This window comes from Pyrus communis, chromosome 17 (assembly GCF_041283825.1).
Source record: "Pyrus communis isolate YQ-2024b chromosome 17, ASM4128382v1, whole genome shotgun sequence".
NCBI lineage: Eukaryota > Viridiplantae > Streptophyta > Magnoliopsida > Rosales > Rosaceae > Pyrus > Pyrus communis.
In genome coordinates, this window is record NC_142581.1 from 11,678,422 (window position 1) to 11,691,856 (window position 13,435).

A 13,435-nucleotide genomic window follows, 5' to 3' on the forward strand; every position below is an offset into this window, starting at 1 on the left:
TTTATAGGGATTACTTCCCCTACAAGGACTCTTAAAATACTCTAACTTGGGTATTTATCAGGAAAGATTATTACTCTTTTCATCTTCTCCAAGACACACCTATTCTCTTTACCTCTAACAAAGGCATGTGCGCTAATGTCTACGCGTAGACACGTCCATGGAGAACTCATATCTTTAACATCTCTCCATAGGCTATTCGTCAAGGGTGATCCAGATGTATTCCACATCACACCATTCCTTCCCAGAGATATGTAGGCAATCCTATTTGGATTTAACCACACCCCTTAATTAGCCTCATTCTTCCTATGCCAAAGATCATAGGCAATTGAGGCTAGTTCTCACCTCCGTCCGCTAAAGTGCTCAAATTTGGTTCCACCAGTACCCTTATAGCCTTTCATGCTCACTTATCTAATCAAGATAGTACTCCACTTTTTTATCCTTTGGAATTTTGTCACCTATTAGGTTATCTACAGTATCTTACTTTAACTCGTCTGGACATTGCCTATGTGGTCAATTATATCTCTTAATTCATGTCTAGTTACCAAATAGACCTCTCATGAACGACTACTAAACTGAGATCAAGATGAATAATAGTGGGCTTAAGAACTGGACTGAATGTCTTATCATAATTGAACCCATGTTGTTGATGAAAACCTTTAGCAACCAAACAGGCTTTGTAGTGCTGAATAGAACTATCTACATTACGCTGAATCTAAAAAACCCATATGCATCTAACTAAATTTTGAAAAGGATGAGATGAAGTTAGAGACCATATACCATTTTTAAGTAAAGCATTAAATTCCTCAGTCATCGTTGTACACCATACGAGATACCTGCGTAAAACGTTAGGCTGAACATGATCAAAGCTAGAAATAGTGAGTGCATATGGAAATGGATAACGTACAGTTTCATTGGTGAATTGCTTGGGTTTAAAATGATTGGTATGGAAGCGGGTCTTCATGAGATGGCCTCAATGAGGCACGACTTGCGTAGAAAAATGTTGTTAGGTTATGAGTGGGTTACTGCAGAGGAGTAGCAGGGACATTAAAAGTGGTACTCACTGGCATGCACACTGGGTTGAGGTATAAGAGCTGACTAGCACATGCACTGGGTTGAGGCACATGAGCAAAAATAGGTTGAGCTTAAAGTTTAGTGTTTAGGCCTAAGAATGAAGGTGGTGAAGGCGAGCCAACAACTAGGTTATAGGCTGCATTATGCATAAGAGAGGACAAGTTGGGCAATAAGGGCTGGGCTTCAACAGGCAGGGACTGAAGTAGTGAAGAAGATAGAATACGGTTAGGCTCCAAAAAGACAAGCACGAAAGTGCTCTAGGTTACAGGGGCAACAGGGCGAGCAATTGGAAATGTCATTTCGTCGAAGTGACATGGTGAGAGATGAAAACCTGATTGGTATCCAGATTATGGCATCAGTATCATTTAAATTACAAGTTGTAACCTACATACAAACATTCTATGGAACGAGATTCCAATTTTTTTGAAGTATAAACTCCTAGGTGTGAGTGATATGCACAACTAAACATATGAAGAAAGGATAAATTGGGTGACGACAAAGAAGACTGAAAATAGAGACTAGATGAACCAACGACCGAGCATAGGAGAAGGTTAATAATGAAGGTGGTTGTGAGAGCTACTTTGACCCAACTGTAGGATTGGGTATGGACAATGTTTAGAAGAAGATAAGTGACTATGGATATTTCACGGTATTTGCGTTCATCAAGATCATTTTGTTCAGGGGTATAGTTGTACGAGACACGATGAACAATTTTAGTTTTATGACAAAAAGTTTTAAATGAATGGTTTATATATTCCATACCATCCTTGGTTTGAAGAAATTTAATGGAAGAGTTAAATATACTTGTCACCATATTATAAAATGATTCGAAATGCATGAATACTTCAATTTTGGCACGCATAGGAAAAATCCAAGAATAACGGCTATAGTCAACTGAAAATAATACATAATAACTGAAAATCGGAGAGAGAGACGGAGTAGAAGAGGTCCAAAGATCTGAGTAAATTAAATAATGTGAAAATGAAGTAATTTTATTGGAATTAAAAGGTACTTTGTGCGACTTAGAAAGTGCATAGGGTTTACAAAATGCCTTATTTAATATAGAAATAAAACCTAAAGACAATATAGATAAAACTTCGGAGGACAGATGATCAAGACAGGAGTACCACAAAGAAGAGGAGAAAACATGGAAGGTAGACGGACGAGATGACGACACAAGATAGAGGTGATCCTCACAGCGACCCTTAAAAAACGGAGAACCAATGTAAAAGCCATAAATAACTTGACCAATCGGATGAACAGTAACAACCACGAAATTATCTTGAGTAAATTGAGAAGCAAAGAGAAGGAACATGTAAGACATTGTTTAATTTGAAATAACAAACCTAAGATAAGAGGAATAGAGTTAGTGTGAGTAATAAGAAGAGAAACCCCATACCAATGAGAACAGAATCGTTACCAATATAGGGAGATGGATCCTGGAGGGTAGCCCCATCATTAGTCGTGTAGTGAGTGGCTCCCATATCAAAGTACCAGGTAGGATCGTTTGCAGCACCAGGTGAAAAAAGCATGATAGGCCGCAAAGGGAAATGGAGGATGATGAAGACAAGCAGAGGTATGATGTTCAGGAGAGTTGCAAAAATTACACCAAAAGTCAGCAGGAGTACCAAGGATACCTTGTTGATGATTGAAATGAGGTACCTAATTCTTGGATGACCAGTTGCAAAGACCAATCCAGTTTCAATGCCCAACCGTCATACATGAGTCAAGCCTAATCACATGCAAAGGTGCATAATCAAGGAATAAAAATATTCACAATCATGCCATGCTATGAGAAATAAACCAGTCATTTGTACAAATCAATCCATGCATATACATCACGCCAAGCTCGATGACGCTAACTACAATTCATGCTAAAATAAGCCCAAGTCACATGCTTGGAGATTCCCAAGTGAATTGTGGTCTAAATGGTTACGAAAGTTTATCAGGCCTACATGGAGTCAAGATTGTAGAAGACTTTAGGCTGCTTGGGAGCTTAAAGATCCAAGCCCACAATTTTTGAAGCCTACGTAGGTGAGTTTGGGAGAGAACATGCGTACTTTCTCCTTTTCTCTGTCAAACCAACCAATCCAATTAGAAAGAAATCGGATCCCAAGCCTTAAGTTCACATGAAAGCCCAACAAAGCATGCATTTAGGTACTTGAAGAAGGTCTTGTCGTACGGCGACCAATTGGCCTGAAATTCAGTGGTGGTGTTTATGTAGTTATTATTTCCAGGATCATAATGGCATCTCCAACCGACCCGGCCAAAGGGTCGTAGGGCTAAAAATAGCTTGGAATGACACAAAAACCGTCTCTAACCGAGGGCTATGCCAAAGGGCTTGTGAGCTCCACCAAGCCAAAACCTCCAAATCAAGCCAGTGGGCTGGCCATTTCCAGCTCGCCAGCCAACACTCCAACATCAAAATGTCAAGCATAACTTTGTGGCAAGTGCAAGAATACCACGCTTTCTTCGTTATTATGGCAAGTGGCACTCAAAATGTCTCAAAATGTTATTTTAATAAGGTAGTTTAATTTAATTAACCACATTGATTTGTGGCACTCTTATTCAAAGATTAGATTTACCTATTTGCATTTTTTTCAAGATGGAGTTGATCAATTTCAAGAATCATTTGTGATAAAACTCATTTGAAAATGAGACCCATACAATACATTATCATTTTCCGTAAGTAGATTTGCCAATCAATTACTGACACTTCTTAGGGAAAAAATGATTTACTGACACTTGTGGCATAGAGGATCTAATTTATTTTAATGTAACCAAAGAATTAAAATATTAAAGTTTCAAAAGCACATGTTTAAATCAAATTGATGTCCAATTTGGGATGTGTGTTACATTTGATGCAAAAGACTTACAAGTCTCGGAACAGACTCTTGAGATTGTGTAGACCTTTTGTGGCCTTGGAGTTCCATGGCTGGCCGCTCCACATTTCATTAGCAAATTGCTTGTAGACCTTTTCAGTGAGATGCAACGAGTCCCAAAACACATATTCATTTGGATTCTCACACAAATCAAACTCATTCACTATTCTTTTCCCTCCACAGCTAAACACTCCTCTAAATTCACCTGTCCCACAGCATGCTGTTTTCCCTTCTTTAAAACCTTAATTTCATCACACACAGTTACACCATTCAATATCCACTTGTAACTTGTAATGTGTTACACATTTATAAGCAAATGAATTTGCATAAAAGATAACGAGTATGATTATGTTTTTGTGCTTATAGGTCAAGTCTAGATTTGGGCTGTCACTATTTATTTATTTTAGTTACATAGGCAGTTTTAAACCCTTGCCATAACCTACTCTTACCTATCACCCTGCCTACCCTCATCATACAGCGATAATTATATCATTCCACCTCTAGTAGTGTAGAGAAAATGTTGTTTAAAGACATTTGTAGGATCGATCTTAAGACCTAGACTTCTGTAGGTTTAGCCCTCTTTAGCAACAGAAAAAAAAAATGCACATAATAGAAAATGGTACTCATCATCAAGTTATAGGGTGCATTTAGTAACCCCATAAAAGAAGTTTCCAACGTGTTGTGCTGAACTTATTAATAAATCCGATTTGGCAATAATGTTTACCTGATCAACTGAATTAAGACAACTAATTTGCTTTTGTGCATTTACGTACGTACCGTATTTAGAGGGATGTCTGATTCTCTGTCTAAGATTGCTGTTCAAGTCGTAGAGTGAATATTTGAAACCCTCCAACTGGTTTCCAAGTTGAATGAGAAGTTTTGAGAGTGCTTGGTTATGTAATTTGGCAAGTGATGAAACCTCTTTTAAGCAGCTACCATTATTTTCAGGCTTGATTATTCTGAACCCCGGAAGACAACCTGAGTCCAGCAAGTTGATGAACCCAAATTTCCTACCCCCTCCTGCATAAATTTCCTGCTAATTTTACACCCAATCAAACCATATAAAAAACATGGAAAGCGTTATCCTGACATGTTATGTTGTCATACTACGAGTCAACCACATTGATTAGTTATAGAGTCAGGTCAAATTTAAAATGTGTGGTTTTGACTAGCAATTTCAGAACATAACATTTCAGACTGTATATGTAATGTGCTTAATGCATACTTGGATAACGCTTGTCAAGTTGCCGATGACCATTCCGACGTATTGTGAGCGAGGGTAGGACTTTAACATGGGAGGATTGGTTAGGAAAGGGCTTATGTAATCGTTGGTTCCAATGCTGAACAAGTAGACGGCTCTTGAAAGTGTCACTTTGGCTTCAACATCGCCTAACTTGTGTCTGAACCAGGTCTCTACCTTTTTATGGTACTTCAGTTGTGTCTTAAGATCAATGACCTGAAATAAGAGGGAATATAACACTTCTATATCCATTTAGGTGCACTTTGTGAGTGTAAAATTTTCCGTATTTAGAAAAATTTTAAATGCAATGGTTATCTCATACGTGCGGTAAAATAAATTAATAATAATTTTTTTTTTCCAAATCATTTCGGTCTATTGTTTATTAAATTGAGGGTATTTTTGTCATTTGGTCCTTATTTAACATAATTTTTCAAGAAATGACCAAAATGATTGATGGAAGACAAACTCAAAGACCATTTCTATTAATTTCAAATCTCAAGAACCAAAATGATGAGATACAAATTTTGGCTAAAAAGCCATAAATTATTGATAAAATGATATGTAGACATTGTTTCTGGAGCGCTCTACATCATTTAGATTCAAAAAATTAAAGGCCACACGGACTTAAATGATATGGGCATGTAGCCAACCAACAATTAAGAATTACGTGTCATTTTACTATTGACTTCTTACACTATTTATAAGGCGATACAACCATTACACCTAAAATTTTCTATTTTCTTACTTTTAACATTGTAATACAAGCTAAACATATGTTTCATTTCCTCTCCCTAATTTAGTAGCACATTAACAATATCCATACCAAATTGTACAAATAGCTGGCCATATCATAATATCACTTAGTAAAATGTAAAGAATACCTACCTCGCCTTGAAAAGTCTCAACAAGAGCACCAGCTCCGGCGGATGCGAAATTCGCGCCACCATAATATTGACGAAATCCCGGTTGAAGAAAGGGTGGAACAAATGGCAGGTGAGCGTGCTCAGCTGCAAAGTACATATGATAATATACAAAATTAGATCAGATCATGCTTAAGTATAAGCAGACAAAACTATCTTGCGTTAGGTTAACTAGCTAGTTAACAAAAGTGGACTTGTACAAACAAGGACCACATCATAAAAGATTTACAAATCTTACCAATGAAGTCTGACATCAAACGTCCGTCGGAGAATCTTCCCGTTGGGAACTTGAAGTAGGTTTCTCCATACGGCAAGAAATTTGCTTGGTCGAGAGTTGTAGTGTTGATGTAGTTGTTGTTGCCAGAATCTAAGTAAGAGTCTCCAAAGATGAACAAGGCAACTTGGCTTTTTGAAAGCCAAGATTTTCTTCCAAAACAAGTTGAGATTAGTAGTGCTGCATGAAGAAAGAAAACGAGGGAGATAGAGCTTTGCTTCGCCATTTCTGCAAAGTTATTGAATATATCACCAGTACATATATATAGTTATATACATATAGTCAAACAAATATGGAAACTTTGTTTCTATTTAGTTTGAAATTAAATGACTCTGTATATATATAAACCATGAGAATTAATACATACGGAAGAGATGAATAAGAAAAACCTCTCCAAAGTCAAAATAATTTTGAGAACTTGAAAATATTTTTGTCCAAAGACAAAACAAATACTTGGCTCAGAACTAATACTAGGCGTTGAACTTTGAACAGATTTTTTTTTAAAATATATATATATATATATATATATTGGAGGCGATGCAAAATTCTCAGCTAGCAATGTCCAAATAATAAAAAGTTGCAATGGTCTGAACGTGTGGAGATGTACTTTTTGTTTCATAGAGATTCAAGAAGTCCATTGCTCTTTTTGTTCCATGGTAACGGGTTTTGCCAATGTTCGATTGCTACAATCCTCGAGAGTTTAAGGGCGTATTTGAAAATGTATTTAAAATAATTGAAAATAATTTTTATGAAATATTTTTTGAACCAATTCTCAACAAAAATATAAGTAAATTTTGAAGAAAAAAATACTTGTGCTTTCTGCAAACATATAAGTAGTGTTTCTAACACAAAAGTACTTGGTGCTTCCTTGTAACCCAAAAAATTTTTTTTTTTTTTCTAAAAACACTTACAGTTATTTTAAAAATACTTTCAGATAAGTTCTAAGTTGTTCAGAAATAAGCTAACAATTTGTATTCTGGTCCAAAAATCTTTACCAAATAATGTTAGATCGAAAAATATTAACGTTAAGTAGATCGAAAGGCTTTATATTGATTCGTTCCGAATTGAACGGTTGATAAAAACTTGAAAGTTAGGTAAAGGAGAAACCGGAACCTACAGTTGCAAGTAAAAATGGGACCACTTGGTTCAATAAAAAAAAGTGTTTGCCACTCTCTCTCTCTCTCTCTCTCTCTCTCTCTCTCTCTCTCTCTCTCTCTCTCTCTCTCTCTCTCTCTCGGTCTTTCCTCTTCTCCTTCTTTGTCCTCTCTTAAAGTTAAAATTCTAATATAAAATTAATTGATAATGTCGAAGGTAATTCAATTAATTACAAGCACATGTTTTCTAGATGCGAAATTCATACTCAACACGCTCTCTTAACTGTGATGAATTTTCAAGTCTAGCATGTGGACAAGGTAAATCGGGTGACGTAGAGCACATGTTGTCATTAGACTTTACACATGGAACTACTGAGTTTTGATACCATAAAGAAAGTTGAGGTTCTATTATAAAACTAATTGGCAATATAAGGAATAGTCTAATTACTTTTAAGCACACACAATGCCTCTCCTTTTCCAAAAATAATATTCTCAACTGAGTAGTGGTAGGGCTGCAGGAATGGAGAAGAATGAAGAGTGTTGAGACCCATTTTAATTGGTTATCTTCTACCATTTATGTTTAACCTGCAATTTTAATCGAAAAAAAAAAAAAAAAAACGAAGAGATTATAGTATCCAATATTACGTAGTACTAAGGAAAAACTCAAGTTAGACAATGAGCTAACAATTATACCAAACTTTCATCAATTTTTCTTAGTACGTATCACTTATAAGTTGGAACTTCTTGTTGAAGATGCTAAGTGTCATTGAGTACGTATCAATGAGCTTGTTGTCGAAGATGCTAAGTATATGTTGCAACTGGTCGTTGAAGCTTCTGCTTCACACATAAACCACCAAGCAATCTCTGTAGCTCATTGGCTTGCCCGTTTTGCCCTTCATTCTTGAGGTGATTGTACTTGGTTAGGTGAACCCCTTACTCTAATTTGTGATCTACTTGAGAAGAATAACTTTTTTTTTTCTGTACTGAGTAGCCAATTTCTTTGAATGAAATCTGTGCTGTCTTTTATAGAAAAAAAAAATATATATATATATATATGTGTGTGGTTTTCATGTCCTTAGAGAAGTTAGGTGATATTAGATCAGTGACCATGACATAAATTTGTACATTCTTTAGCAAAGGCGAAGTGTTAAACGCGACCCCTGTTACATATTTTGAGATGTACTGTAATGAGAGTCTTGCATGTCATCATTAAGATTTGAATGAATGAACGCCATGTACTTCAACTGCCTAATTTTTCTACTTTACATCATTTCATGTGAGTTGGGAGGGAAAGAAACTAGAAGTCCGCAGTACATATTATTAACCAATGACACTTGTCAGTTGTCAATTGGTAAAATGTAAAGGCTTGTTATCATTCATTGAGAAATACAAAGACTTCTGAAAATTCTTCGTTTCTAAGGCATTCATTATTCTCTATTCATTTCTTCAAGGCCTGATATCTCAGTGTTATGATGGTATCATCGCCAATAATGGCTAGTCGCCATTCCGATCCTTGACGATTCTTCCGTTGCTCTATAAGTCGTGGTTTTGCTGTTCTGTGAGTCGTCACCTCGTTGTCGCTGGAAAGACTCAACGCCATTCTGCAGCCTTGACAAGTCGAAGGAAGTCTGCGCTCTCTGATTGTCGAAATCGATTCAGGTGATATCTTTTTCTAGTTTTGGAGGATATTTTGATCATGGGTTCTTGTATTTTTGGGATTCTTGAAGAAATTGTGCACTTCTATGAGATTTGCTATGATCTGATTATATAGAGTAATGTTCATAGATTGTTGTTGAAGAAATAATGGTGAAAGTTGCATATTAAAGAAAGTGTTATTCTTTCTTGGTGTTTTAGGAAAGTGTCAATCTTTCTTGGTGATTTAGATAAGTGTCAAACCTTCTTGGTAAAGAGTTTTAATCTCTTTGAGTAGTGCAGTTGTTTCGATTGAAAAGAGTGTTAATTTCTTTTTGATCATCACGTATTGCTATTTCTGTATCTGTGTTTTGATTAAAGATGACTACTCCGACTGTTAAAGTAGAAAATTTGTTGAGGATGCTTACTATAAAATTGAAGATGATAATTTCACCAAATGGGTGTTTTAGTTTAAGGTTGTGTTAAAGGGTTACAAATTGTTTGGTCACTTTGATGGCATTGATGTGTGTCCACCAAAATTTGTGATAACTACGGATCTTGGAGTTACTGAGGAGGTTACTGGGGCTTATATTGATTGGGAGTCGACTGACATGGCTTTGTTAAGTCTTTTGCTTGCAACTCTATTAGATGAGACTATGGAATATGTTATTGGGTGCAGCAAATGAGGTCATACAGCAGCAAATTGTTTTCACAGAAACACCAATACTTCTTCTACTAGGTTTATGGTCGAATGCCAAATTTGTGGGAAGAGAGGTCATGTTGACCTTGATTGTTATCAGAGAAGCAATTATGCATATCAAAGTCAATCTCCTCCATCTTCAATAACTACAATGAATGCCCAATAGTCATCTCAATTCATGCCCATTGATTCATGGATAGTCGATTATGGTGCTTCTCACCACATGACAGCTGCTGTCAATGCCTTGGCACAGGTTGCTCCATATGAAGGAAAGGAAAAGATCACTATTGGTAATGGCACAAGCATATCTATCAAGAACATTGGTTCCACCACTCTTCATACAAAGGATCACTCTCTATTACTTACTAATGTTTTACATGTTCCAAAGATTGCTAGAAGTTTGTTGTTTGTTAAACAAATATGTGCTGATAACAGAAGTTGGTTTATATGTGATGAATCAAACTCTTTTTTTACAGCATAAGAAGACAAAGGAGATTTTGTATCAAGGAAAGAGTAGGCCTACGGAGTTGTTTCAGATCCCATTTTTTCACAGTGCTAAAGGTGTGCAGTCTACAAGTTGCGAATCCAACAGCTTTCCTTGGTCAAGTGGTGAAGTCAAGTGTGTGGCATCAAAGGTTGGGTCACCCTACAAATGAAGTTCTTACTTGTATGCTAAAACAATGTAGTATATCGTATAATACAAACAATAAGAGTAGTGTAGTACCCTTAAAAATTTTAAATATATGATTATGTGGAATTTTTTTTGAAAGTGAAATGCCCTTATTTGGTTAAGGTAATTTTACAAGGACGTATTTTATCCTCGCATATTTTATCGTATTTCTTGACATATCTGGATAGAGGACAATTCCACGAGCGTATAGACGGAAGCTGTTTGTGATTCCGGATTATAACGGTATAGTTACGGACATTTGAAATTATTTTACTAAACTATAGTTTTAATTTAATTAAACTTCCACTAGGTGGGAGTGAGAACCAATCAAGGACTTGGATTCAGCCCAATCAATTAAAGGGGTTATGGGTTCAATCAGATTATGAAAAGGGAGGCAGGAACCAATCAGGGAAAAAAAAATGAATGAAATGAGAGAAGAAGGACGGGGAAGAACCGAGTCACTTTATGACCTGCGCCTTTGAGCTGTTTCCTCCATATTTTCTGAGGTTTTCCATCAGATGATCCATGAATTAGACCAAGCTACCATTCCCAAACATCATCTAGCCATTCCCTCTTCCTTTTCCGCCCCAGATTTAGAAGAAAATTGTTGTAAATGGGTGGAGAACCATTGGTGGTTGCGACGGGTTCGTGCAAGAAATCCTAAAATCCTGAAGCTATTCCCACCAATTACCACCACCATTAGACTCCCCATAAGGCCTTGAACAAAGCCTAAGCCTTGGTTGGGGTGGTGGAGCACTGGAGGTGGTGGATCGAGGTCACCCAATTTCTAGGGTTCCGGCGGTTCGTGGCCAAATTCAGGTATTTTCAGGCTGAATTAGACCTCGGCTCAGGTATGAAAAATGTGCCTCTCCTTGAGTTGTACATTCCTGCAAAATTTGGTAATTTTTTAAAATAGTTGAAATTTTCTGGCAAGTCATGGAGGTCGACCGCCATGCACGGTTGCATGTGCAGCGGCGCGTAGCCAGTGAGCCAACGCTACCATTTTATGCGTATTTCGATATACTAAAACCATATTTGATATGCATTTGGTATGACTCACTTGTTTGAACCTAGGTAGTGATTGTTAGTCACTTGAATGATTTTCATAAATAAGTTAGAAATTGAAATTGTGAACTAGGAGTGGCTTAATCCTTTTGTAGGATACGTAAGTAGTCTAACGAGAAGGTTAGATGCAGCCATAATAAAATAACTGAGATTTATATTTTCTTGGAAATTGTCTAAGAAAAGGAATTTGGTGATCATCTTCCGAAATAAATTTTGGGCCTGTCTTAGTTTTTGCTTCCAAATATAAATTTTCGGGTCGTTATAAGTAGTATGTATACATCATGTATTCAAGGCAAGATGTCTCGATTGCCATTTCCAGAAATGTATACATCATGTATTCAAGGCAAGATGTCTAGATTGCCATTTCCAGAAAGAACTGACAAATGTTTGTCTCCATGTGATAAAGTTCACGCTGATATCTGGGGACCTTCTCCCATAAAGTCTTTAGATGGCTATAGGTATTACATATTGTTTGTTGATGAATATACAAGATACACTTGGGTATTTCCAATAGGCAATAAATCAGATGTCTTCTCTATTTTTGTAAAGTTTTATCAGTTTGTGTTGACTCAATTTGGAGTGTCTATCAGTTGTTTGCAAACAGATAGGGGATGAGAATAAGGCATTTACAAAGTTTTTGAGTGATAAGGGAATTGTTCAGATGCTGTCATGTCTATATACCCCTCAGCAAAATGGCCTTGCTGAGAGGAAACACAGACATATAATTGAAACTTCAATTACATTACTTACCAATGTTGGTTTATCATTTGAATTGTGGTATTTTGCATGTGCACACTCAATATTTCTTATCAATTGAATGCCTTGCAAGTCTTTGTCTTCGGTATCACCTTATACTCTATTGTACAAGAAACTCCTAGATTTAAAGTTTATAAAGACATTTGGTACTGATGTGTTCCCTTGGCTTCGCCCTTACAATTTTAACAAGTTGCAGACAAGATCAGTGTTGTGTATTTTTCTTGGATATTCTCCAGATTATAAAAGTGTCATATGCTATAACTTAGAGACCAAGAAATGCATTATCTCTAGACATTTCATACATGATGAGATGATATTTCTGAGTAAACAAAGATCACAGATTCCAGTCAATAGTACATATAGCAATCAACAAGTTGAACATTTACCAATTTTGGTTCCAATACCTATCATTTAGATTCCAAGTGATCCTGTAGTTACTTAGACAACTAGTGATAATGATAGAGCTACATCTTCTTCAATAAGTCATTCTGAGAGGTTGAGTTTCAGTTCAGGCTCCAGTTCAACGGGGAATTTTCCAAGTTAAGATAATGTCATGCAAGGTGCATCAGGCCTACTCTTTCTACAACAAATGATACAACTCCTTTGTTTCCTGTCTTCAGTCCAGAGCAACTTCAGGTGATACTTCCATTCTCCATCCATTACAAAAATACAACAATATCTGGTCCTGCACATCATAATTTTGGGATTCAAACAAGGTTACAAACATGTGTAATTTCAAGGAAGAATTATGCATCATATTTAGCAACATTACCTGAGATAACTTCTTTGGATATTATGGACGATTTCTCGAGTGGTTTCTCATTCTTGGCTAATGTAAATGATATAGAAAAGCCTAAGAACTTTAAAGTTGCCAGTATCAAGACAGAATGGCAAATAGCTATGCAAGATGAATTTGATGCCTTAAAAGCACAAGGTACTTGGTGTTTAGTTCCTCTTTCTGTTGACAAAAGCATTATTGGAAGCAAATGGGAATATAATATTAAGAAGAATTTGGATGGATCAATTTCCAGGTACAAAGCAAGGTTAGTTGCACAAGGGTATAGCCAAGAGCAAGGTTTGGACTACTCTGAAACATTTAGTCCTGTGGTAAGGCATACCATTGATACTTGC

The 13,435-nt window shown here is 36.4% G+C and overlaps 1 protein-coding gene and 1 long non-coding RNA gene across 4 annotated transcripts; one reads left to right on the forward strand and one right to left on the reverse strand.

Moving 5' to 3' along the window:
* Positions 1-3,867: 3,867 nt before the first annotated feature.
* Positions 3,868-7,003, reverse strand: LOC137709398 (GDSL esterase/lipase 5-like). Of its 2 annotated transcripts, none has more exons than XM_068448491.2 (5): positions 6,352-7,003; positions 6,079-6,200; positions 5,179-5,409; positions 4,731-4,986; positions 3,868-4,194 (listed from the first exon to the last, which is right to left on the reverse strand). In XM_068448491.2, exons 1-5 carry the CDS (start codon positions 6,611-6,613, stop codon positions 3,944-3,946), a joined length of 1,122 nt encoding a protein of 373 aa, XP_068304592.2. In that variant the 5' UTR covers positions 6,614-7,003; the 3' UTR covers positions 3,868-3,943. The 2 variants fall into 2 exon arrangements, with proteins under 2 accessions (XP_068304592.2, XP_088544897.1); XM_088688771.1 differs by having other exon boundaries at positions 4,731-4,989; positions 6,352-6,834.
* Positions 7,004-8,627: 1,624 nt separating this feature from the next.
* On the forward strand, positions 8,628-10,582 carry LOC137708785 (uncharacterized). Of its 2 annotated transcripts, none has more exons than XR_011064831.2 (2): positions 8,628-9,140; positions 10,290-10,582. It is a non-coding gene; the product is annotated as an uncharacterized LOC137708785 (long non-coding RNA). The 2 variants fall into 2 exon arrangements; XR_015958202.1 differs by lacking the exon at positions 8,628-9,140 and adding an exon at positions 9,147-10,103.
* The last annotated feature ends 2,853 nt before the right edge of the window (positions 10,583-13,435 follow it).

Bases quoted from the DNA above. Each gene is read 5' to 3' on its own strand.
- LOC137709398 (XM_088688771.1), bottom strand. From the start codon at position 6,613: ATGGCGAAGCAAAGCTCTATCTCCCTCGTTTTCTTTCTTCATGCAGCA. The intron at 4,990-5,178 runs GTATGCATTAAG...GTGTAAAATTAG, and splicing joins ACTTGACAAGCGTTATCCAA to CAGGAAATTTATGCAGGAGG. The intron at 4,195-4,730 runs GTACGTACGTAA...GATGAAATTAAG, and splicing joins CAGACATCCCTCTAAATACG to GTTTTAAAGAAGGGAAAACA.